Here is a 25,562-nt window from a genome sequence, read left to right on the forward strand (position 1 = left end):
ACCCGGGAGCCGGAGGTTGCAGTGAACTGAGATTTTGCCACTACACTCCAGCCTGGGTGACAGAGCGACACTCTGTCTCAATAAATAAATAAATAAATAAATAAATAAATAAATAAATAAAGTAGAGGCAAGGTCTGTGAAGGAACCCTCTCAGTCAGAATCCTACATACTTGCAAAGGTTTGCCCACCTCAGCCCCTGTAGGACTGATCTGCACAGACCATATTGCTAGCCTTCCATCACCAAGCTTTCACTCTGTCTCCCTTTCTCTCTCTTTGTTATTTTCCAACTACCAAGTTCAAATCCTTTTTTTTTTTTTTTTCATTTCAACAGTTTTCTGGGGAACAGGTGGTGTTTGGTTACATGAATAAGTTATTCAGTGGTGATTTCTGAGATTTTGGTGCAGCCATCAGGGTTGAATTCTTTATTCCCACACCTCCAAACCAGGATTCTCAACTCTTTCTGGGTATTCTAATCACTTGGGGAGTTTTTGAAAAATCAATGTCAGGACCCCACTCCAGGCCAGTTATATCAGAGTCTCTGTTAGTGGATCCCAGGAGACCTTTTAAGCTCCTTGGGTGATTCTAGCACGCAGAAAAGGTTGAGAAATGCTTTCCCCAAATGCATCCTTCCACTTATTCCAGCAGAAAGGTGTTTCATGTAGAAACAGGCAGCACCAGGTCTCAGCATCCAGGATACTCTGTCATATTAAGAAACAGACAGGCTGGGCGTGGTGGCTCATGTCTGTAATCCCAGCACTTTGGGAGATGGAGGAGGGCGGATCACTTGAGGTCAGGAGTTCAAGACCAGCCTGGCCAACATGGTGAAACCCCATCTCTACTAAAAATACACACACACACACACACACACACACAAGATTAGCTGGCCATGGTGGCAGGCACCTGTAGTCCCAGCTACTCGGGAGGCTGAGGCAGGAGCATCGCTTAAGCCTAGGAGGCAGAGGTTGTAGTGTGCTGAGAGCACACCACTGCACTCCAGCCTGGGCAATGGGAGAGAGACATTGAAAAAAAAAAAAAAAAAAAAAAAAAAGAAAGAAAGAAAGAAAAGAAAGAAAGAAAGAAAGAAAGAAAGAAAGAAAGAAGGAAAGAAAGAAGGAAAGAAAGAAGGAAAGAAAAAAGAAAGAAAGAAAGAAAGAAAAGAAAGAAAGAGAAAGAAAGCAGAAAGAAAAGAAAGAAAGAAAGAAAGAAAGATGCTGGAAGCTGAAGGAAGGAAGGAAGGAAGGAAGGAAGGAAGAAGGAAGGAAAGAAAGAAAGGAAAGAAAAAGAAAGGAAAGAAAAAGAAAGGGAAGGAAGGGGAAGGAAGGAAGGAAGGAAGGAAGGAAGGAAGGAAGGAAGGAAGGAAGGAAGGAAGGAAGGAAGGAAGGAAGGAAGGAAGGAAGGAAGGAAGGAAGGAAGGAAGGAAACAGGCAGTGGGTACCAGCCACGAGCATTCTTACTTAAGGGCTTGAAAACTGGGCTCACATTTCTGGGAAGGCTCTTGCCACAAATTATTTGAGGACCTTATTTTCTATGTCCCAGCTGGGAGAAGTCTTTCAATGATCAGAGGGACCTAGAGTTCCCCCGGAAGTGGGAACTGCCCTGGGGTGACTACCTTGAAGCTGGTGGTGATGGAAGCATATTTGTTGTCAGCTGTCTCTGAATTCCCGATCAGGTAGTCCCAGCTGGTGAACATCTTGAAGCTGAATGTGAAGTTGTCACTCTCCCCTTCGCCTGTGCTTCCTTGGGTATTGCTGGCCATCCTGTAGGGCACACAGGACTGTTGCAACGTCTGCCCTCTTTCTGCTGTGTCACCCCCAGGGAATCTTGGTCTAAGCCAGTCTTGGACACAGGTAACAGATGAACAGGTAGCTGACATTCAGCGACAAAACAAGCCAGGCAGGGACTTGAACCAAGACAGCTTTTAGGATAGTCAGGGCACCTTTCCCCACAAATTCAGAGTCCCCTGCAAGCACACATGGTGTCAGTTAGGTAATAAAAGGCCTGCAGGAGACAGGACACGTGACCATGTTTTCTTCCCTATACCTAATTTCCTGTGGCTTGACTCACCTGCAAATGCAGTTTGAGAACTCTTTACTGGGAGTCTATTCTCAAAAGAGCATTCCCTTCTACGCCATCTATTTGCTTGGATAGAACATATCTATATATATTTCTGATATAAAATGCAAAACACGCTGAGGTGGCTGGTGCTATTTTGTTGTGCTACTTTTTTTTTGTTTTGTTTTTGGTAATAGAGTCTCGCTCTGTCATCCAGGCTGGAGTGCAGTGGTCTGATCTTGGCTCACTGCAGCCTCCGCTTCCCAGGTTCAAGCGATTCTCCTGTCTCAGCCTCCTGAGTAGCTGGGATTACAAGCACCTACCACGACACCTGGCTAATTTTTTTGTATTTTTGGTAGAGATGGGGTTTTGCCATGTTGGCCAGGCTGGTCTTGAATTCCTGACCTCAGGTGATCTGCCTGCCTCGGCCTCCCAAAGTGCTGGGATTACAAGTGTGAGCCACCACACCTGGCCTGGTACTACTTTTAATTTCAAAACCATCAATTACTTTTGCACCATCCTAATACAATCAGGTCATATATCCTTTTCTTAAGCAAGTTTGGCTGAAAGCACTTTGGACCTTCCTATTTCATCCTACCTGTCTTCAACCTATGCTCCCTAGAGTTTGACCCTGTGGGAATCACAGAATTCCAAGCAGGGGTGCTGTAAGATACAGGGAGGGGTTTGTCATCTTCCCTAATATGTTGGCTTTCTGGATTTGCTGTTCCACAGGGCTTAGTTAGCTTTTTTGGTTTGTCACAAAAACATTCCCTATTTCTATACTTATCTGGGGTGAGAACATGGAAAAAGCAACAACATGAGGGCTAAGAATAAAAGCACACCTGTCTCCTTGTTCTGTTCCTTTTGCCTGATAGCGCTGTGCAGTCCGAGATCACCCAGTGGTCACTGTTGGGTGATGGGCAGGGCCTTGTGAACAGCAGCATTTCCGCCTGAGACCATGTGGTAGAAAGCCAAGCCCCGCGTCCCCATTGCCCTTTCAGGGGCTCTACCCAGGCTTCACTCTACCCAGAGCTCCACTCCTCTCCTGGAGGCACAGCCACCCACACTGTTTTGGGAGAAGCGACCCCTCATGTCTGTGCTGAAGGGAGAGCGGACCCGGGTGGATAGGTTTGTGTAGGAGACAGTGCCTTCCACCCCGCAACCCCCAGCCACAGCTGATGGGGTCCCCTGATTCTGAAGAAGGCGATCAATCCATGGGCTGGGCCACGTTTTTTTCTTCAGAGAATATGAATTAAGTGTTACAGACATATTAAAAGGCCACTTCTGACCACAGAGACAAGTAGAGTTGGGGCCAGAGAGGCCGCCATGGTTAATCATTGCCACATATGTTTATTTAGTATAAGTTTATTGGTTGTATCTTTCTATATGCCAGCCTTGGTTCTGACACACAAGGTAGAGTTTGGAGGAGCAGAAGAGTTTTTTGGAGGAAGCTGAGCTCTGGAGAAAAGCAGAAACAGGCCTGACAAACCTCCAGCCCTACCTTACCAGGTACTATGCTCCCTCTCAAGCCACACTGGCCTTTTGGCAGTTTGGGGCAAACACTATGCTATTTGCTGCCTCAGGGCCTTTGCATATGCTCTTCTTTTGTCTAAAATGCTGCTCCCCAGAATTTCAGCATGGCTGGCGTTCTCAGCCTCATCCAAAGGGGTAGTTTCAATCCTGTTTCCCAGAACAACCCACATGACCTGGTTCATGTCTTTCATACCAAAAATTATAATGTACATATGCTTTCTGTGTTCATTTCTTGTTTTCTCTCTGAATGCCCCACCAGAAGGGAGGTAGGCATAGAGTGGCCAGGGGAGTGAGCTGTGGCTGTGAAGTCAAAGCCTATAGATGATATGGTCATACTTACGATCGAATAACAATCATCAGGCTGTAGCCGAACACGCTGACCCCCACCATAAAGTAAGCCATAGGCAGCCGGTACCTCAGCCACCCGATGGTCCTCTGGTTGTTGTAGTAGCCATAGAAGAGTGCAGAGTACTTGATATAGCCCTGGGGACAGCAAAGCCAAATGCTTTGGGTTGATAAGCTCAGAGCTGGTGGTCACCAGACACGTCCATTCTACCAGGGATTTCTTTCTCAGAGTCTTAACTGAGTCTAAGGGGCCAAAGGAAGAGTTCCAGATGTTCTTGCTCTTCCCTTCACCTCCTCCAGTAGCTCCAGAGCCCCTCCATGTCTCCCCTTCTTTCTCTTCTTCATTCTTTCTATTTCCTCATTACACAGAGTACATGGAGACATGGGAGGGAGAGGAGAGTGTTGTTAACATTTGGGATAAAATCAGGGATGGGGGTTGGGCACTGTGGCTCACGCCTGTAATCCCAGCACTTTGGGAGGCTGAAGTGGGCAGATCACTTGAGGCCAGGAGTTCATGACCAACCTGGCCAACGTGGTGAAACCTCATCTCTACTAAAAATACAAAAATTTGCCAGGTGTGATAGTAGGCGCCTGTAATCTCAGCTATTTGGGAGGCTGAGGCAGGAGAATCACTTGTACCTGGGAGGTGGAGGTTGCAGTGAGCAGAGATCATGCCCCCGCACTCCAACCTGGGCAACAGAGGGAGACTCTGTCTTTAAAAAAAAAAAAAAAAAGGAATAAAGGACTCCTTAGTAATAGTATAGTTGGGAACCCCTGTTCCAAATAACTTTCTGAAGGGTTTCCAATCTGACTTTGAGAGTGAAGGATGGCAGCAGCAATGACTTGCTGTGGGAGGCACTACAACCATGCCTCCCAGCCTCAGCAAGCCCTTGGAGCTGCAGACTAAGCCTCCAGAGGCATGGGGGTATGAAGCCCACAAAGGAGGGAAGAGTGCTGCAGGCAGAGGGCCATAAGCAAAGGCAGAGAGGCAATGACAGTGTGTGATGCATGCAGGGACTTCCCCAAAGCTCGGTGGCATTGGGGCACTAAAGTGTGAGGTATTACATGGACATGGGACTGGAGAGGTAGGGAGCAGCCTGGTCATGAACAGTTGTTTTGTAAACCCAATTAAGAACACTGGCTTTTATTCCGCTGGGAATGAGAATCAATGAAAATTTGAGGTAGGGGAGTGACAGGGTCAGATCTGCATTTAATAAAGATCACTCCAGCAACAAAGGGAATGGAAATTTTAGGAGCCAAGCCAAGGCAGGGAGGAGAGGTAGATGATTCTGACAGTAGTCCTGGGAAAGTGAGGACATTATTCAAAGTGAAGGTAAAAGACATGGAAAAAAGCATTTTGCCTAATGATGGGATCCTATTTGATTAAAGCACTGGTTTTTCAATAATTAAGTCCACTGTTTCACACTTACACACGCAATCTTTAGGCCTCACAATCACAAATGGAAGTTCATTGGTACGTTGGCAATAGCACCTTGAAATCCCGAAGGATGAAAAACTCCATGGCTTTTTCTTACTCAGTCCAGATAGTCATTGATTTTCTTCCTCCTCAGAGAGTCATTGATTCCCATTCCCAAATGGAATGAAAGCCAAGGTTCTCAACTGGTGATATGGTTTGGCTCTGTGTCCCCACTCAAATCTCATCTTGAATTGCAATCTCCAGATGTTGAGGGAGGGACCTGGTGGGAGGTGATTGGATCATGGGGGCAGTTTCCCCCATGCTGTTCTCATGATAGTGAGGGAGTTCTGGTGAGATCCGGTTGTTCTAATAAGTGTCTGGCATTTCCCCTGCGCTGTCTCTCTTCTGCTGCCATGTAAGAAGTGTCTTGCTTTCCCTTTGCCTTTCACCATGATTGCAAGTTTCTTGAGGCCTCCCCAGCCCTGCGGAACTGTGAGTCAATTAAAACCCTTTATTTATAAAATACCCAGTCTCAAGTAGTAGTCTGAAAATGAACTAATACAATTGGGTTTGCAAAAGATTTAAGAAATATTTAGCAGGTAGGCTCAGATTTAGTGGTTGGTTGGATGGCAGTGGGGTTGGTTGGTGAGGAAGAGGGAGAAGTGTGGGATGATTTTCAGCCTTCAGACATGGATGATTGGATGAATGGTGATTCCAGTAAAGGAGATGGGAAAAAGAGATGTGGGTTTTGGCTGGATAGGTGTTGCATTTGAAGAGCAAGTAGGACATTCAGTTGAAGATGTCATGTGAAACTTGGGGGAAGCCTGGAGTGGAGATAGATCTGGGGTCTTAATGTGGGAATGAGGAAAGAAAACCATACTGTGAGATCACCTTGCAGAGACCTGGCAGACAGAGAGGCGCAGTGGCCGCATGGGGAGCCCACATCCATCAGAGTGTGGCTGGAGAGATCAGTGCATGAAGGAGACCCTGGAGGACTGTGCAGAGACATGGTTTGCAAGCTCATTTAGCTTAGTGCAGGGATCCTATTTTATTAAAGCAATGGTTTTTCAATAATTGCGTGCACTATTTCATACTTATCCATGCAATCTTTAGGCTTTATAATCACAAATGGAAGTTCATTGGCATGTTGACAATAGTACCTCAAAATCCCAAAGGACAGAAAAATCCATGGCCTTTTCTTCCTCAGCCCGAGGCACTGTCTTTCTGGGAATACTCCCATAGGGCATGCCCATCAGTACCTTGTGCAGAAACACAATGACACAAGTATGAGTGGAGGAAATACAAACACACAGAGACATTCATATACTGGGGTAAATGCTTTCCTTCCCAGAGTGGGCCACACCTATTTTCTTCTTTTTTATGTACTTATTAATTTAATTTGTTTTTATTTTTTGAGATGGAGTTTCACTCTCGTCACCCAGGTTGGAGAGCAGTGGCGCAGTCTCAGCTCACTGCAACCTCCACCTCCCAGGTTCACGTGTCCTGCCTCAGCCTCCCAAGTAGCTGGGATTACAGGTGCCGGCCAACACGCCTGGCTAATTTTTGTGTTTTTAGTAGAGACAGGGTTTCACCATGTTGGCCAGGCTGGTCTTGGACCCCTGACCTCAGGTGATCCACCCACGTTGGCTTCCCAAAGTGCTGGGATTATAGGCATGAGATTTTCCAGTATACAATACATTATTATTAACTATAGTCACCATGTTGTACAATAGATCTCTTGAATTTATACTTCCTATCTAACTGAAATTTTGTATCCTTTGAGCAACATTTCCCAATCTCCCCAATTCTCCAAGTGAAGTTTTTGTTGTCATTGTTGATTTGTTGCTTTTTGTATATGTGGTAGGCAGAATTCTAAGAATGACCTTAAATGACCCTCAATCTTGTATAATCCCCTCCCCTTTGAGTATGGACAGAACCTGGGAATGAGTTATCACGCCAAGATTATTTGAGTGAGCCTAATTTAATCACATGAGCTCTTTAAAAGCCAAGAGTTTTCTCTGGCTGGTTGCAGAAGAAGTCACAGATCATTCAAAACATGAGAAGGACTGAACACACTACTGCTGGCTTAAAGATGGAGGGAACCATGTAATGGGGAATGTGGGAGCCCTCGAGAGGCTGAGCATAGCCACCATCTGCCACCCAGCAAGGAAACAGGGACCTCAGTCCTACAAGCACAAGGAAATAAATTCTGCCAACAATCAGTGAGCTTGGAAAAGGGCTCCAGACCCCAGATGAGACCCTTAGCACCTGCTGACTCTTTGATTTCAGTCTGGTGAGACCCTGAACAGAGAATCCAGCCACACCATGCTAGACTGCTGACCTACAGAACTGTGAGCTAATAAATGGGTGTTGCTTTAGACCCTCTTTGTGGTAATTTGTTACACAGCAATAGAAATCCAAAGCAGTAGATATCCAGCTTTGGATCTGCAGCACTTACTAAATACTAAAACTGTTTTTTGTCACATTGGGAAAATTCTCTGCCATAATCTCTTTGAATACTGTTTCTGTGCCATTCCATCTTCTCTCTCCTTCTGGGATTACATATATGTGTGTGCATTTGCGTGTGCATTTCTGTGTGTAGATTTTAAGTGTTCTCACCAAAAATAAATGATAAGTATAGGTATATGAGGTGATACATATGTTAATTAGCTTGATTTAACCATTCTACAATATATACACATTCCAAGACATCATTTTGTACAACACAAATATATGCAATTTATATTTGTCAATTAAAATAAGTAAATTTTTAAAAAGTCACCTAAACCTACCACAGGAAAATTTACACAAATTCTTCAAGAGAATAATAAAAAAAGAAACATTCCTAAATCACTTTATGAGGTCGAATATTGATCCCCAAATATGATAAGAACATTATAAGAAGGATATTTACAGTCTAATATCTCAAAAATAAATGCAAAAATTCTAGATAAAATATTCACAAATCAAAATCAGATGATATATGAAAAAGATAATCCATAATAACCTAGTTGGGTTTATTGCAGGAATGCAATCTGGTTTAACATTTGAAAATATATCAATATAATTCACCACATAACAATCTTAAATTTGTATGTACCCAATAATATGGCAGCAACATATATAAAACAAAAAATAATAATTACAATGAGAAAAAGACAACAGCAGAAGATTAAATTGATCTCACTCAGCAATTGATCATGCTGCTCTAAAATTAGTAAGATTATAGACAATTTGTAGAATGCAAGTAATATTTTGAGCCATGCAAAAAATATAAAAATTGAGGAAAATTAACCATATTCTAAGCAAATAAAGCAAGTCCCAAGTAATGAAAAAGTATCAGTTTCATACAAAATATACACAATGATCACATAAAATTATACTAAAAACCAGTAAAAAATGCCGCTAATCTTTCTATATATTAAGGTCTTGAAAATATATTCATAAATAACTTGTAGATCACAAGGAAATTAGAAAATACCTAAAAATAAATAATGACAATGTACATCAAAGTATATGGAATGCAACTAAAATGGTATTGAGAGGAAAATTTATAAATGGGTGTTGTGTTATTGATGTCACTTGGATCTCATGTTGAAATGTGATTCCCAATGTTGGAGGTGGGGCCTGGTGGGACATATTGGATCATGAGGGCAGAGTCTTTATAAATGGCTTAGAAACATCCCCTTGGTGGTAAGTGAATTCTCACTCAGTTAGTTCACGCGAGATATGGTTGTTTAAAAGTCTAGGACCTTCCCCAGTCACTCTCTTGCTCCTGCTCTCACCAAGTGATGTGCTAGTTCCCTTCACCTTCCATCATGATGTAAGCTTTCTGAGGCCCTCAACAGAAGCAGATGCTGGCGCTTTGCTTTCTGTACAGCCTGCAGGACCGTGAGCCAATTAAACCTCTTTTCTTTATAAATTACCTAGCCTCAGGTATTTCTTCATAGCAGGACAAAAACAGCCTAATACAGTTATAGACTTGCTATGGACCAATAACTCCCTTGTGCCTCCCATTTTTCTCCTGTTTGAACACAGACATGCCTATAGCATTTATCTTAGGCCTGTCCCACCATTTTATGTTTGTTGTGTTGGTGCAGATAACATCTCTTTAGTCTCATGGTAAAGAGAACTGCACCCAAGGAGTTGTATTTAAAGAGCTACTCCCATGGAGCCTCATCTGCACCTGAACTACTCATTTAGAGTGAGAGTTTGGAATCTGAGCTGATGCTGTGCCAGAATGAGATTTTTAGAGGCCTTGAGGAGGGGGTGAGTGTATTCTGCACGTGGAAGGGATGTGAATCATTGAGGACCAGAGGGTTGAATGTGGTAGGCAGCCTGTGAGGTGGCTCACATGATCCCTGCCTCTGGTATTTATTATTGTGTACAATAATACCCTCCCACTGAGTGTGGGCTTGATTTAGTGACTCACTACTAAGGAATAAAATATGGCAGAAGTGATGGAATGTCATTTCTGAGATTAGGTTATAAAAAACGGTGGCTTCTATGTGGGAAGCTTCTTTTTGCTCTATTTCTTTCTTGTATTCTCTCCTTCTGGGAAAAGAAAGCTGCCACCTTACGAGCATGCCTATGGAAAAACTCAGGTAGTAAGAAATTGATGTCTCTGGCCAATAGCCACTGAGTACTTGAACCCTGGGAACAGCCACATAAGTAAGGTTGGAAGCAGATCTTCTGAGGCCTGCAGAAGCCACGTGAGTAAGCTTGACATCGTGTCTTCTGAGATCTGCCAGTAGCCTTGTGAGTGATCTTGGAAGCAGATCTTCTTCAGTTCAGCCTCAAAATAATTATAGCCTTGGTCAAAACCTAGATTGTAGCCTGTGGGAGACCCCAAGTCAGAACCACTTCTGGATTTCTGACCCACAGAAATAATCATAAATGGTGGTTGTATTCAGCAAAAAATTAGGGAGTAACTTGTTACACAGCAATAGATAATGAATACAAACCCCAAGAAATTAGAAAGAATGAAATGAAACATATAAGAGAAATTAGTAATATAAAAGTAAAGATATATAAGAAAAAGACCTGAATGTGAATGTTTATAGTAGAGTTATTCATAATAGTTTCCAAATAGAAACAACTGAAATGTCCAAGAGCTGGTGAATGGATAACAAAATATGATATACCCACATGGTGGAATATTACAATGCCATTGTAATTTTCAATTCCATTTCAGCAATAAAGGGACAAATGATTGATAAAACTACATGAATGAATTTCAAAGACATTGTACCAACTGAAAGAGGTTAGACACAAAAAAACTGCATACTACATATTTCTATTCATATGATATTCTGAAAAGGACAAAACTTTAGGAACAGGAATCAGAAATCAGTCCTTGGTTGTCAAGGGCTGGGAGTTGGAAGAGGAGATTGCTTGCAAAGTGGATACTAGAGAAATTTAGAGGGTGATGAAAATGTTCTATATATCAGTTGTGTGGTGGTTACCTGATCATTTGTCAAAAGCCATTGAATTGTATACCTAAAAGGAGTAAATTTTACTTTATGCAAATTGTGCCCCCCAAAGACTGAATTTTTTTTAAAAAGACATTTCAGAGAGAATCAGCAAAGCCAAAAGTTTTTTCTTGAACAAAATAACTAAAAAAGACAAACTTTTGCTGTAAATGAGACAAAAAAAATTATACTATAATGCAAAAGGCGATACACCTTTAGATACACTGTGATTTTAGAAAATAAGAAATGACTGTATTTAAGTCAATAAATTTCAAAATGTAAGTTGAAATGGAAAGTTCAGGACAGTGAGGGTTATGTAGGTAATAAAATAGGGGAAAATTAATTAGAGGACTTCAGTGTATATGTAATATTTTATTTTTTAGGCATGGTGATAAGCAGGTAGGCTCATTCATTATATTCTTTTCATATGTCTGAAATAATTTAGTAGATATTTTTAAGGGGAAGTATCATATGAGGTTTACAGACTGAATGCTTGCTATGTAAACCTAGAGCACAGCTTACTTAAAGACCTTATAATGTACATTAGCAGTTTTCAACCCTAGCTGCATATTAGACTCACCTGGGGGAGCTGTATTAGTCATCTACTGCTATATAACACATTATCCTAAAATGTAGAGGCTTTAAAAAACACACACTCATTGTCTCACTGTTTCTGTAGCTAGCATTTTGGGTATGGCTTAGCTGGGTCCTTCACTTCAGGATCTTTCACAAGGCTGCAACCAAAATTTCTGCTTTGGTCTCATTTGAAAGTTTGACTGGGGAAGAATCTGCCTTAAAATGTGCTGATGTGAGGCTGGGCATGGTGGCTTATGCCTGTAATCCCAGCACTTTGGGAGGCTGAGATGGGTGGATCATGAAGTCAGCAGTTCAAGACCAGCCTGGCCAAGATGCTGAAACCCCATCTCCACTAAAAATATACAAATTAGCCGGGCATGGTGGCACATGCCTGTGATCCCAACTATTCAGGAGGCTGAGGCAGGTGAATTGCTTGAACCTGGGTGGCAGAGGTTGCAGTGAGCAGAGATCATGCCACTGCACTTCAGCCTGGGTGACAGAGCAAGACTCTGTCTCAAAAAAAAAAAACAAAAAAAAACAAAAAAAAACAGTGCTTATGTGGTTGTTGCTGGGTTGCTGGACTAAGGGCCTCAGTTCCTTGCTGGCCATTGTCCAAAGGCCACACTCAGTTCCTTGCCAGGTGGGACTCTCCAATCTGTCAGACTGCTTCATTAAAGCACCCAAGCCAAGAGGGGAATGAACAGAGAATTCTGTCAGCCAGATGGAAACCACAATCTTTCATAACCTAACCATTCTATATTCTATTTGTTAAAAGCAAGTCTCTAGGTCTTGCCTATACTCAAAGGGAGGGATAACACAAGAGCATGAATACCAGGAGAGAAGGGCCATTGGAGGTTATCATAGAAGTCTGCTTACCACAGAAGCTTTTACAACAGAGATAACGAGACCATACCCTCAGAGAGTCAAATTTATTTAACTGGGGGTGGGCCTAAGATCTGGTATTTCTTTTTTTTTTTTTTTGAGATGGAGTCTGGCTCTGTCGCCCGGGCTGGAGTGCAGTGGCCGGATCTCAGCTCACCGCAAGCTCCGCCTCCCGGGTTTACGCCATTCTCCTGCCTCAGCCTCCCGAGTAGCTGGGACTACAGGCGCCCGCCACCTCGCCCGGCTAGTTTTTTGTATTTTTTAGTAGAGACGGGGTTTCACCGTGTTAGTCAGGATGGTCTCCATCTCCTGACCTCGTGATCCGCCCGTCTCGGCCTCCCAAAGTGCTGGGATTACAGGCTTGAGCCACCGCGCCCGGCAAGATCTGGTATTTCTTAAAGTCCCCCAGGTGATTTTCACATACAGCCAGTGTTGGAAGAGAAGTACATAAACTTGTCATCTAGTGGGGCCTTGCCAGCCAGCTCCTGCAGCATAACTGAGGGTTCCTCAGGGATCATGTAGATATCCTGGGTTGTGCAGGCAATGGCAATTAAAGATAAACAAGGCTCATTCTTACATTCAGAGCCGTTTAATTTCATAAAGTGGTATTAAGGGTTTGTAGCAAAAGGAAAATGAACATAAGGAGAAGTTTCGTTAAAGTTGCATTCAAGGCCAGGCACGGTGGCTCATGCCTGTAATCCCAACACTTTGGGAGGCTGAGGCGAGCAGATTGCTTAAGGGCAGGAGTTCGAGACTAGCCTGGCCAACATGGCGAAACCCTGTTTCTACTAAAAATACAAAAACTAGCTGGGCCTGGTGGTCCGTGCCTGTAATCCCAGCTACGTAGAAGGCTGAGGCACAAGAATTGCTTGAATCTGGGAGGTGGAGGCTGCAGTGAGCCAAGACTGTGCCACTGCACTCCAGCCCAGGAGATAGAATGAGGCTCTGTCTCAAAAAATATATAATAATAATAATAATAATAATATTTTAAAAAGTCATGTTTGAGCACTTCTACTATTCTTATCCCTGGACCCTCTGGTTCACTATGCTTCATTTTAAAACATCCATGAGTCGCGGGGATATCTCTGAACCTTAGCTTATGCTGAAAACCCTTGGGCCCTGAAGTTCTCTGTGTCTTTGACCAACAGGACACTTCATATATGCAGTGAATTTGGTTGTGTCTGATTCCTATATGGCCAATTTCCCATCATCCTAAATAAAAAGGCATCTTAGGACACCGCACATCCTAATTGCTGTTATCCAACCTGTCATCAAGACTTGTCCGTGCACTTCACTCTGATTCCTCTCTTTTAATCCATTCCCATTGATATTACCCGGATCTAGCACTGACCTACTGCAACAGACTCCTATCTGGTCTAAACCTCTTCCCTTCTCCTCTATTTCCCTTCTTCCATTCTCCCTCTTCCCAAGCCAAGGCTCCTCTTTCCTGCAAGGTATCTCTCTCTCTCTCTCTCTCTTACTCTCAACCCACTCCGACACGGGTTTCCCAATCACCTGCCAATCAAATCAGGGTGCTCTAGCACGAATGGTTCAGATCTTGGCTGCTTCATTGGAATGCACCAATCACTAAGTTTTTATTGTTTCAAATAAATGTTCCCTCATAAAAATATTTATAAACGTATATAAACTATACCAAATTTAATGTTTTCTTTAAAAAAACAACTGAGTGTCCTTAAAATTCCTCAACTTCCCACAAAACTGCCTTTCATGGACCACTGCGTAGCAAAATTCCAGAGATGTCTCATAGGCCTATGGCATTTAAATGTGCTCTCTTCTCATGGAATAAAAAGATCCCAAGAAGAAAGCCAAGAGCTTTGTGAAGGTAAATTTCCCCATTGACTACCGAGGAAAACATTTCATATTTACCTGACTATGGAGGAGAGAAATGAAACTTCCTATTAGCTTTTGACAATATTTTCCCCCTGGGGAGAACCAGACTTGGTGTCAGAGTGTTTGTGTACGCTTGACAGTGAAGTTTAAAATGCTAACTTCTGGGTCAGAAAGTGATATTGGCATAGGAATATATGTAGGGCTCAGTGAACTCAGAACCCTTGACTTCTGGGTGTGTATATGAAAGAGTACAAAGGCTAGTTAATGACATATTTGTAAGCACACGTTTTGGGTAATTTAGAAAAGAATTCAACAATTTTATAAATAATGTAACACTCCTTTGCTACCAAAGGCTATTATAATGCATGGTCAACCTCCTCCAATAAATCTGATTTAATTCACATGATGTGAAAGGTTTTTAATGTCCTGAAAGTGGCTGTGCAGAAAAGTTAAGCATGTAACTGCAGATAGAATTGACTCCAATATGCTCACAGAACCATTTATAACAAAATAGGAGTCAGTAAGTCATCAAAGAACCAATTAATACACCTGTGAGGAAGAACATACTAAATGCAGACATATTGTTCCTCTGAAAGCTGTTGAAGTAGACCCACTTGTGTACCCAGCACTGGCACCAAGTATTTCAGTCAGGACTGTAGCAATTGTAGCAATTGCTGTGCTCAGTGCTTAGTGAGCCACAGGCTCCTTGGAAAAGACCCCAGGCCTTCACTCTGGGGACCTGGGATCCAATTCACAATGAACTTATTGTGTGACTTTGCACAAATTGCTTACTACCCCTTTTTTGTTTCTCAATTAATCATCTGTAGATAAGAATCTATTTACGTCCATAATAAGATCACATCTGGGGCCAGGTGTGGTGGGTTATGCCTGTAATCCCAACACTTTGGGAGGCCGAGGTGGGAGGGCTACTTGAGCCCAGGAGTTCAAGGCTGCACTGAACCTTGATCACATCACTGCCCTCCAACCTGGGCAACAGAGTGAGACCCTGTTTCTAAAATAAAACTTCCTTAAAATATTATATATGGGAGAATAGTGAGGAGAGATATTCAAATCCAAGGTTTTTTTTGGTGATAAATAATGATATAATGTATTCTATCCCTCTCTTTTGTTTGAGGGTAAAAGAAAAAACTCACGGAAACATAAATTCTCCACTGATCTTAAGGTAAAATGAGAAGTAGAAAAATCTAAGATTCACCTATTAATTAAGGAACAAAGTATTTTGGTTCCATTCTTTGTACTTAACTATCTGGGTAATTGATGTGAGTACATTAGGTCGTAGGTTGCTGCAAAAGTAATTGTGGTTTTTGCCATTACTTTTAATTTTATAAATTTACTTTTCATGGCAGTAATTTATAAATTACTTTTAATGGCAAAACCCACAATTACTTTTGCACCAACCTAATAGCATTTTAAATGAATGACTGATTCTTTGTAAAATAGGAAGTATTTGGTTGATAATTGATGATGGTGGTCATAAGCCTTAACTCTATCAAAGATTTAGGAAGTTCTTTTCTTACCTCTGGGATTATGACTAGACCAAATATTAAGCCAAAAAGGACGAGGTTAACTCCATACATCCATCGGAGAAAGATGAAATATGATGCCACTGAAGAACCAAAGTGACCTAGAGAGAGAAAAGATGGTGGGTATGAGTGCTGCAGAAGGAAAACATGGACACTATTGAGCACTTTATGTGTGTGATGAATTCAATTTTCACATCAGTCTGTAGAATGACACCTGGATCTCCCTTTCTTTTCCTGGATAAATAACCTGAGGCTCTTTGGGGTTAACTAACTTGCCTAAGTGCCCACAGTAAGAAAGTGAAGAAGCAGAATTTAAATATTGGTCTGGGATGGGTGCAGTGGCTCACGTCTGTAATCCCAGCACTTTGGGAGGCCAAGGTGGGTGGATGACTTGAGGTCAGGGATTCGAGACCAGCCTGGCCAACATGGTGAAACCCTGTCTCTACTAAATATACAAAAAAATTAGCCAGGTGTGGTGGCCCAGACCTGTAGTCCCAGCTACTCAAGAGCTTGAGGCAGGAGAATTGCTTGAACCTGGGAGGTGAAGGTTGCAGTGAGCCGAGATCACACCACTGCACTCACAGCCTGGGCAACAGAGTGAGACTCTGTCTCAAAAATAAATAAAAACAAACAAACAAACAAATAAATAAATAAATAACAAATCGTGGTCTGACAAGTTCAAAACCCATTCTTTTTTCCTAATACAACAGAACCAATGAAATAATCTATTCAGAGGGCCAAGGAAACAATCCAAGCTCTTGGGAAATGCTTTAGGAAACCAATTTAAAAAACAGTGACACCAGCATACTCACTTTCAATGTCCTTGATCTTCATTTCCCAGGGGATACATTGAGTCTTAAAATTATCAAAGTCTCTTTTAAATTTGACCCATTTCTGAAATAAAAGAGGTAAAACTCTCAGTACGTTAACATGTCAACCTAGAGCACAAAGGGGCATGATGAGGGGCACGAGGAGGCCAACAGATCAGCATGAGTGAGGCTGCTGTCTTGTAGTCCCCAGCTCCTGCTGTCCTTGAGCCCAGGCTGCCAGAGGCAAGGGTTCAAACCTTTACTTCTCCAACGTCAGGCGTGGAGTGAGAGGCAAGCGAGGGCCACCCCTTACTGTGCTGCTAAAATTTCTGGTTTGGACAGTTTATAGATAAAGTGAGAAATTCTCTGTACGATTTCTGGTTTGGAGGGTCCAATTGAGTTAGCAACCTCTGATATGACTTCCTTCAACTTAAAACAAAAATTCAAAGGAGAAAGGAACTCCGGACAACTCTCAGACCTATGTCTGGCAGACAGCCAAGTGCCTCTCTCTGATAGGAACTGTCGCAAAATTGCAAGGGTGGTGCAACTGATAAGGAGATCTCAACCCATGACTGAACATTCTTCTCCTGGGGAAACAACAGCCTCGCTTTTCTGAAAAGAGTCAGAAAGGCATGTTGCCCGCTCCTGTGGTCTGTTCCCAGCTCGACACCCAGACTGTGTACCAAACAGAAACCTGATCAGCTGTCTTTCTATGGCTGGGTGTTGTTTTGTCAACTCTCCAAGGGGCTGCTCTCCACCAACCCCACACTCTGGAAACAAATCCATTTGGAATAAAACAAATACTCTTAGAAAGCTGAGGTAGAAATACTCGTAGAAAGCATAAGAGGTAGTAGAGAGCAGATCCTAAGCTCACTTCCCATTATTATTATTATTATCATCATCATTATTATCGTTATTTTGAGACTGAGTCTCACTCTGTTGCCCAGGCTGGAGTGCAGTGGCACAATCTCAGTTCACTGCAACCTCCACCTCTCGGGTTCAAGCTATTCTCCTGCCTCAGCCTCCTGAGTAGCTGGGATTACAGGTGTGTGCCACCATGCCTGGCTAGTTTTTGTATTTTTAGTAGAGATGGGGTTTCACCATGTTGGCCAGGCTGGTCTTGAACTCCTGATCTCAAGTAATCTGCCCGCCTCGACCTCCCAAAGTGTCGGGATTACAGGCATGAGTCACTGTGCCTGGCCCAGTTCCTATTATTAAAAGGTCTCCTCAGAACTTGTTCATGGAGGACATGAGATTTTCCCCTGTAAAGTCACTAAAGTCTGCACCTGTGAAAAGAAGGGACAAAAAATAAAGTCATCAGAAGATGAAAGGGAAATGTTTCTCTTTTCAGACGTGGTCTCACTCTGTTGCCCAGGCCGTGAGTGCAGTGGCACAAACATGGCTCACTGCAGCTTTGACTTCCTGGGGTCAAGTGATCTTCTTGCCTCAGCCTCCTGAGTAGCCACCACATGCAGCTAATTTTTTTATTTTTTGTAGAGACAAGGTCTTACCATGTGGCCCAGGCTGGTCTCAAACTCCTGGGCTCAGGTGATCCTTCTGCCTTCAGCCTCCCAAAGTGTTAGGATTTCAGGCATGAGCCACCGCATCCATCAAAAATTTTGGGAACCATCAGACAGCCTTCCAGACCTGGTTTTCCAGATACGGTTTTGACCATCTCCTGATTGAATGATTGTATAAAGGAGGGAACCAGCTCTCAGAAGTGGGAAATGGTCCCAGATGCAAAAGAGAAGAGAAGCCTACGAGCAGACTGGTTGATAGCAGTGGCAAAGATATGGGGGATATGGTGATTGGCAGAACACAGACACTGGGCAGCCCAGTCTCATTGCTTCATCCACCCTCCCTAGCTCTGAGTCTGTGTTCAAAAATACTCTGGGCTGGGTGTGGTGGCTCATGCCTGTAATCCCAGCTTTTTGGGAGGCCAAGGCAGGTGGATCACTTGAGGTCATGAGTTTGAAACCAGCCTGGCTAACACAGTGAAACCCTGTCTCTACTAAAAATAAATACAGGCTGGGGGCAGTGGCTCATGCCTGTAATCTCAGCACTTTGGGAGGCCAAGGCTGGTGGATCACCTGAGGGCAGGAGTTCAACACCAGCCTGTCCAACATGGTCAAACCCTGTCTCTACTAAAAATACAATACTTAGCTGGGCGTGGTGGCAGGCACCTGTAATTCCAGCTACTCAGGAGGCTGAGGCAGGGGAATCACTTGACCCAGGAGGCGGAGGTTGCCATGCGCCGGGATCGCGCCACTGTACTCCAGCCTGGGCGACAGAGCGAGACTCCCTCTCAAAAAAAAAAAAACAAGAAAACCTCCCAAACCCAAAAATACTCTTTGGCTATTTGGCTTCCTATGTAGGTCTGCCTATAAAGAGAGCATTTGCCCTGAGTATTTTGGTTTCTATGGCAGTGACTTTCATTGCAAATTCACAGATAGGAATTGGCATGATGGTTTAGCTTCTTGTATAACTCAGCTATCGAAAATAAAAGGCATGGCTGCTGTGGACTTCAAATTTTCCATCTTGCATCATTTATTTCTTCTTGTAAGTCAATAATCCAGCATCTGGTTTCATGTAGCAGTCTCATAAGCTTTATTAATGCGAGTCCTCCCCCGAGAGATGGATCCCCTGTCAGGGTGCTGATAAAATCAGTATAAAATATAGGCTTGCAAGGCTGAGGACCAGCAGGGGTAATGAACATTGCCAAGTGAGGCCCCTGGAGGCACAGCCTGCCGGTCGGTTCCTTGGCAACCACCTGACAGCCCCTCAAGGCTGTGGGTATCTCGGACTGAAAAGTGAGACCCCGGAACTAGAGCAGAGGCAGACAGAGGCCTGGGAGATGCTCTGGCACAAATTCTCTTATCCTACATTGGTTGTAAAAGTCAGAAAACTGGGCTGGGGCATGGCAGAAGATTCCAAGCCCCTTTCTCAGGGCTGTGTGAGGTGGTTGCTGCTGGTCCTAGGATGGGTTGTTAGTTGTCATGCTGTCTTGCCCTCCAGCTATATATAGGAAAAAAGTTTCAAGTCATGGTGGAGCAAGACATAGGCAAGCTACATGTCCTGTCAATGAAATCAGGGTCTGGGTGATGAAAATGAAAACAACCAGTGAGGCCTGGGAAATATTATTGCAGAACAGGGAAAAAGGAACGCCAGTCTTTGATATCTGTGGAAAACATTTGCTCCAAGATAGAGACATAAATTCTAGAGAGCAGTTCAGCCATCCTAACAGGATGCAAGAAATATGGCTTCTAAAGTAAAGGATACCAATTTGAAAGGAATACAGATGAGATATGGAAGGATTACAAGGAAGCTAAGAGCTTAGTAATCGAATGAAGAAAACATTAGACAAAATAAAGACTATAATTGACACAGAGGAAAACGGATTCAATGATATTGAGAATGAACCTGATAAATATCTGAGATTGCAAAGAGAAAGCAGCAAAGAGCTAAAAATAATGTGGAAAAGTAAATATGGAGGATGGGGGTGGGGAGAGGCAATCCTTTTCCTAAGGGGGAAGCTAGAACTGTGTGAACAGAAATGTGGTTGAACAGAATCATTTATCAAAGATGTATTTGTCTAGAGATCTGCTGTACGACACAATGTTTATACTTAACAACACAGTATTGTGTACTTAATTAGTTAAAAAGGTAAATCTCAAGTGTTCTTACTGCAATAAAAAAAAGCAGTGAATACAAATTAAAGAAAGAATAATAACCTATTTTTTTACCCATTAGATTAGCACAAAGTTAAAAAGATGTAACATTCGTAACTAGTGAAGATAAGCCATTCTCCCACTTTGTTCCTGTGAATATGATTTGCTACAAATTGGGGAAAATAGTTTGAAAAATGTGAAGTAAAAGTTAAAATATGCACACTTTTGAACTAGCAGGACTATTTGAGGGATTGTCTTGTGATTTTAAAAAACGCACAGATCCAAAATAAATGTATAAAGGTGTTTGTTGAAGCATTGTTTGTCACAGTAAAAATCTAGAAAAAAATATACTTGAAGAGCACATTCTTCATTGGAAAAAATAAGATGTGAGTGTGCAGTTGGTAAGTGGTAAATAGTCTCTAGACAAAATTAATAAAATCACCCATAGAGAGTTGTCTGGCAAGTATAACTGGAAAAGGAGAAAAAATAACATTAGGAATAAGAAAGATTCAGGCTGTGCACAGTGGCTCACACCTGTAATCCCAGCACTTTGGGAGGCCAAGGCAGGAGGATCACCTGAGGTCAGGAGTTCGAGACCAGCCTGTCCAACATGGTGAAACACTGTATCTACTAAAAATACAAAAATTAGCTGGATATGGTGGTGCATGCCCATAATCCCAGCTACTTGGGAGGCTGAGACAGGAGAATCGCTTGAACCTGGGAGGCAGAGGTTGAGCCGAGATCATGCCACTGCACTCTAGCCTGGGCAACAGAGGGAAAAAAAAAAAAAGGAAAAAGATTCAAACCCAACAGATACAAAAAGTAATTACAAAAATTATGGGGCTACTATATGTGACTTTCTGTTAACACATATGAAAATTTGAATGAAATGATCAAGTTTCAGGAAGAATATGAATTATTGAAATGGTCCCAAGAAAAAGTTAAAACTTGAGTACATCAATACACTGAATACTTAAAAAAAAATTTCAAGGTATTCTATAAAAATGGCTCTTGATCTCTACTATTGTAAGGGTATCATCTTTAAAATTAACAAAAAGTGTATTATCATGCTCCCAAAACTGATTTACAGCATAAAGAGGAGGTAATGCTATTCATTTACAATTGTAAAGCAAGTGCAGTCCTAATGTTAAATTCTGCCAAGATACTGCACATGCATACACTTGTGTACAAACACACACAAATTCAGATCAATCTTATGAAAATATATGTAAAAATCATAAATAAAATATTGGAAAATCAAACGTGGAGTTAGAAGTAATGTACCATGACTGAGGTTATCCCAGAAATAAAAAAATTAATAACATAAAGGAAAAGGTGTTTAATAAAACCTAATTATCTATTTCCAATGAAGTGGAAGTCTTACTAAACAATAACTAGACAATAATTTTTTATGGTGACAAAGAAAATCTATTTCAAGCCAACAACTCCCACCAGCTTAGTGTGAAAATCATTAGAGTCATTCTCATTGAAGTGATGCAAAGACAAAGAGAACTATGATCACCGTGATCAATTGTTACTGTTTTAGGATTGCTAGCCCACATTTTAGGATAGGAATGAGATGCCACATTTAGGAGAACCCAACAAAAACATCTTTATGAACATAATCAGATGAAAAAGATTAGAATTAATAAGAGAGTACCATAAGAGAACCAGATATAAAATTAGCACACAAATTGTAGCTTTCTTACATACTACCAATAACTAGTTATTAAATAATTGAAAAATGATCTCATTTGCAAAAGCAACTAGGCTATTAAATGTGCAGAAATAAAACATGGTAAAGATCTATAGGGAGAAAATGACAAACTTTGCTTAAGGATATAATATAGCCTTGAGAAATGTATGGTATTCTAGATGTGAAGACTAAACATTGTATAGATAAGGAGTCCCAAATTAAATACAGGATTAAAAGAAATTCCAACCAAAATCTCAATACACTATGGTGGAACTTGGCAAAGGGATTTTTTTAAATGCATATAGAAAAATAGGCAAGACAGCCAAGACATTAAAAAAAAAAAAAACCCAAAGTTTTATCAGGGTGTGGTGGGGTGCTCCTGTAGTCCTAGCTACTCAGGAGGCTGAGGCTGAGGCTGGAGGATCTCTTGAGTCCAGGAGTTCAAAGCTGCAGTGAGCTCTTGAGCCAAGGAGTTCAAGGCTGCTACTAAGGCTGGAGTGGTGATGCTGCACGCCAGCCTTAGTGGCAGAGTGAGACTCTGTTTCTAAAAACAAACCAACAAAAAACCAAACGTAAAAAGGGGAACCTAGAACTACCAGGCATCAAAATTAAGAGTTGAGGTAATGACATCAAATGATTGTTCAGAATAAAAGCCCTGAAACCGGCTCTGTACAAGAATTAAGTGAATGAGAATGGTAGTTTTTCAAATCAGTAGGTAAAGGAAAGATACTTCATTAAGTCTCACATTAAATATCCAACACGAAACATTGTCCTAACTTAAATCAGATGCCCAGATTATGATACAACTCAACAAAACACAGCTGCCCCCCATCCCTCTGGGGACATTGCTGTTTATCATCCATGTGACCCTGATCATGCCATAGCCCTTCTGGGTCTCTACCAACTCAACCTCTCCTGATTTGGGGTTTGGAAAATAAAATCCCAGTGGTTTTAACATCATTAGTTCTCTAAGTGTATTCACTGGAGAGAAAACAAGTCTCAAATGTATTGAAGCCCTCACAGTAAGTATGGAGAAATTGGCAGGATACGATTGGTTTGCATTCCTAGATGGATCAGAATGGTCAGGTGGCCTTCACACCCAGGATTCTGGGGGCAGCTGGACACAAATGGCGAAGCTGGGCAGGTGCCTGATTCCAAAGCTGAGCAAGCCCTCCCCACAGATTTACTGCCTCCACCCCACACACCTTGGCCATCAGCATCTGGTAGGCATACAGTCGCTTGCCTTTCCCCTTTCCCAAGGCACCTTCATACTTCTCCACAAATTCCTGGGCCTCCCTGCTTAGAAAAAAGAAAACAAACAAACTAACTAACAAACAAAAACACAGGAATTCAGTTAGCACCTAACCAAAGGAAATCTGAACTATGAAGGCTCAAACATATGTGCGAAGGCTTATGTCTTTGTATACCTCTGGTTAAAATATAAATTCCATTAAGGCAGGACATTCTGTCTGTTTTATCCACTGAAGTTTCCCAAATGCTGAGAAGAGCGCTTGGTACATAACAGGCATGGTAGAGGCAGAACTATGGCCCCTGTGACCTTCGTTTGCTGGTGTTCCACCCATGAATATAATATATTACATGGCAAAAAGGACTTTGAAGATGTAATTAAGATTACTGATTTTATTTTATTTATTTATTTATTTTTAGAGATAGGGTCTCGCTGTGTTGTTCAGGCTGCTCTTGAACTCCTGAGCTCAAGCAGTCACCTGCCTCTGGCTCCCAAAGTGCTGGGATTACAGGTGTGAACCACCATGCCCAGCCAAGATTATTGATTTTAAAATAAGGAGATTATTCTGGGTCATCTGCATGGCCCCAGTGTAATAAAATAACATGAGCCCTTAAAAACAGAAGAGAAGTCTCTTAAGAAATCTCCAAATTGCTTTCCACGGTGGCTGAAGTAATTTACATTCCCACCAACAATGCGTAAGTGTTTTTGTTCCCCCCACACCCTCACCAGCATCTGTTATGTTTTGACTTTTTAATAATAGCTATTCTGACTGGTGGAAGATGGTGTGTCATTGTGGTTTTGATTTGCATTTTTCTGATGATTAGTGATGAAAATTTTCTCATATGTTTGTTGGAGGCTTGTATGTCTTCTTTTGAGAAGTGTTTGTTCATATTCTTTGTCCTCTTTTTTTTTTTCTTTTTTTTTTCTTTTTTTTGCTGTCGCCCAGGCTGGAGTGCAGTGATGCGATCTTGGCTCACTGCAAGCTCCACCTCCCGGGTTCACGCCATTCTCCTGCCTCAGCCTCCCAAGTAGCTGGGACTACAGGTGCCTGCCACCATGCCCAGCTAATTTTTGTATTTTTAGTAGACATGGGGTTTCACGATGTTAGCCAGGATGGTCTCGATCTCCTGACCTTGTGATCCGCCTGCCTGGGCCTCCCCAATGCTCTTGATTTTTGTACATTGATTTTGTATCTTGAAACTTTGCTGAAGTCGTTTATCAATTCCAGGAGCCTTTTGGCAGAGTCTTTAGGGTTTTCTAGGTAGAGAATCATATAATCAGCAAAGACAGATAATTTGACTTCTTTTCTTTTATTTCCTTCTTTCTTGCCTTTCATTTTTTCCTTTTGTCTGATTGCTCTGATTAAGACTTCCAGTACTATGTTGAATAGGAGAAGTGAGAATGGGCATTCTTGTCTTGTTCCAGTTCTTAAGGGAAATTATTCCAGTTTTTGCCCATTCATTATGAATTTCACTATGGGTTTCTCATAGATAACTTTTATTATTTTGAGGTATGTTCCTTCGATGACCAGTTTATTGGAGGCTTTTATCATGAAGGGATATTAGATTTTATCAAATGTGAAGCAGGAAAATTATTGACCCTCTGTATCTGGGGCCCCTTTGGAGGGGCTACATAAGAAGCATGAGAAGGAAATGAATTCTGCCTAAAGTCAGTGAGCTCAAAAGAGAACCTTAGTCCTGGATGAGAACTGCAGTCCTACTGATACCGTGATTTTGGTGTGATGAGACCCTGAACAGAGAATCCAGCCATGCCATGCTGGACTTCTGACCTACAGAACTGTATGCTAATTAACGAGTGGTATTTTAAACTCTTAACCTGTGATAATTTGTTGCAATAGCAATATAAAATTAATACAGATGTTCCTTGATGTACAAGGGGTTATGTTCCAATAAACTTATTGCAAGTTGAAAACATCATAAGTTGAAAATGTACAGCCGGGTGCAGTGGCTCACGCCTGTAATCCCAGCACTTTGGGAGGCCGAGGCGGGTGGATGATGAGGTCAGGAGATGAGACCATCCTGGCTAACATGGTGAAACCCTGTCTCTACTAAAAATACAAAAAGAGAAAAAAAATTAGTTGGGCGTGGTGGCGGGCGCCTGTAGTCCCAGCTACTCAGGAGGCTGAGGCAGAAGAATGATGTGAACCCAAGAGGCAGAGCTTGCTGAGCCGAGACTGTGCCACTGCACTCCAGCCTGGGCGATAGCCTGGGCAACAGAGTGAGACTCTGTCTCAAAAATAAATAAATAAATAAAATAAAGAAAATGTACATAATACCCCAAAAATGCCATTGTTAAGTAAAAAAATTGTAAGTTGAACCATCATAAGCCCATATGCTCCCTCAACTTATGATGGGGTATATCCAATAAACCCACTGTGAAGTTGAAAAATTGTAAGTTGAACCATTGTAAGTAAGGCATCATTAGACAAGTATTTGTGGAATGCATGGA

The 25,562-nt window shown here is 42.1% G+C and overlaps 1 protein-coding gene across 1 annotated transcript in view; it reads right to left on the reverse strand.

The window, feature by feature from the left end:
- The window catches only part of TMC2 (transmembrane channel like 2), a 102,152-nt gene that overhangs the window by 44,159 nt on the left and 32,431 nt on the right, over positions 1-25,562 (reverse strand). The window contains exons 4-9 of the mRNA XM_021921184.2: positions 23,050-23,140; positions 16,484-16,565; positions 15,666-15,772; positions 6,508-6,606; positions 3,926-4,068; positions 1,610-1,757 (exon numbers count right to left, since the gene is read on the reverse strand). Coding sequence (XP_021776876.2) covers positions 1,610-1,757; positions 3,926-4,068; positions 6,508-6,606; positions 15,666-15,772; positions 16,484-16,565; positions 23,050-23,140 — 670 coding nt within the window. The remainder of the gene's footprint in view (positions 1-1,609; positions 1,758-3,925; positions 4,069-6,507; positions 6,607-15,665; positions 15,773-16,483; positions 16,566-23,049; positions 23,141-25,562) is intronic.

The sequence above is a fragment of the Papio anubis genome, chromosome 16 (assembly GCF_008728515.1).
Source record: "Papio anubis isolate 15944 chromosome 16, Panubis1.0, whole genome shotgun sequence".
NCBI classification, from domain to species: Eukaryota; Metazoa; Chordata; class Mammalia; order Primates; family Cercopithecidae; genus Papio; species Papio anubis.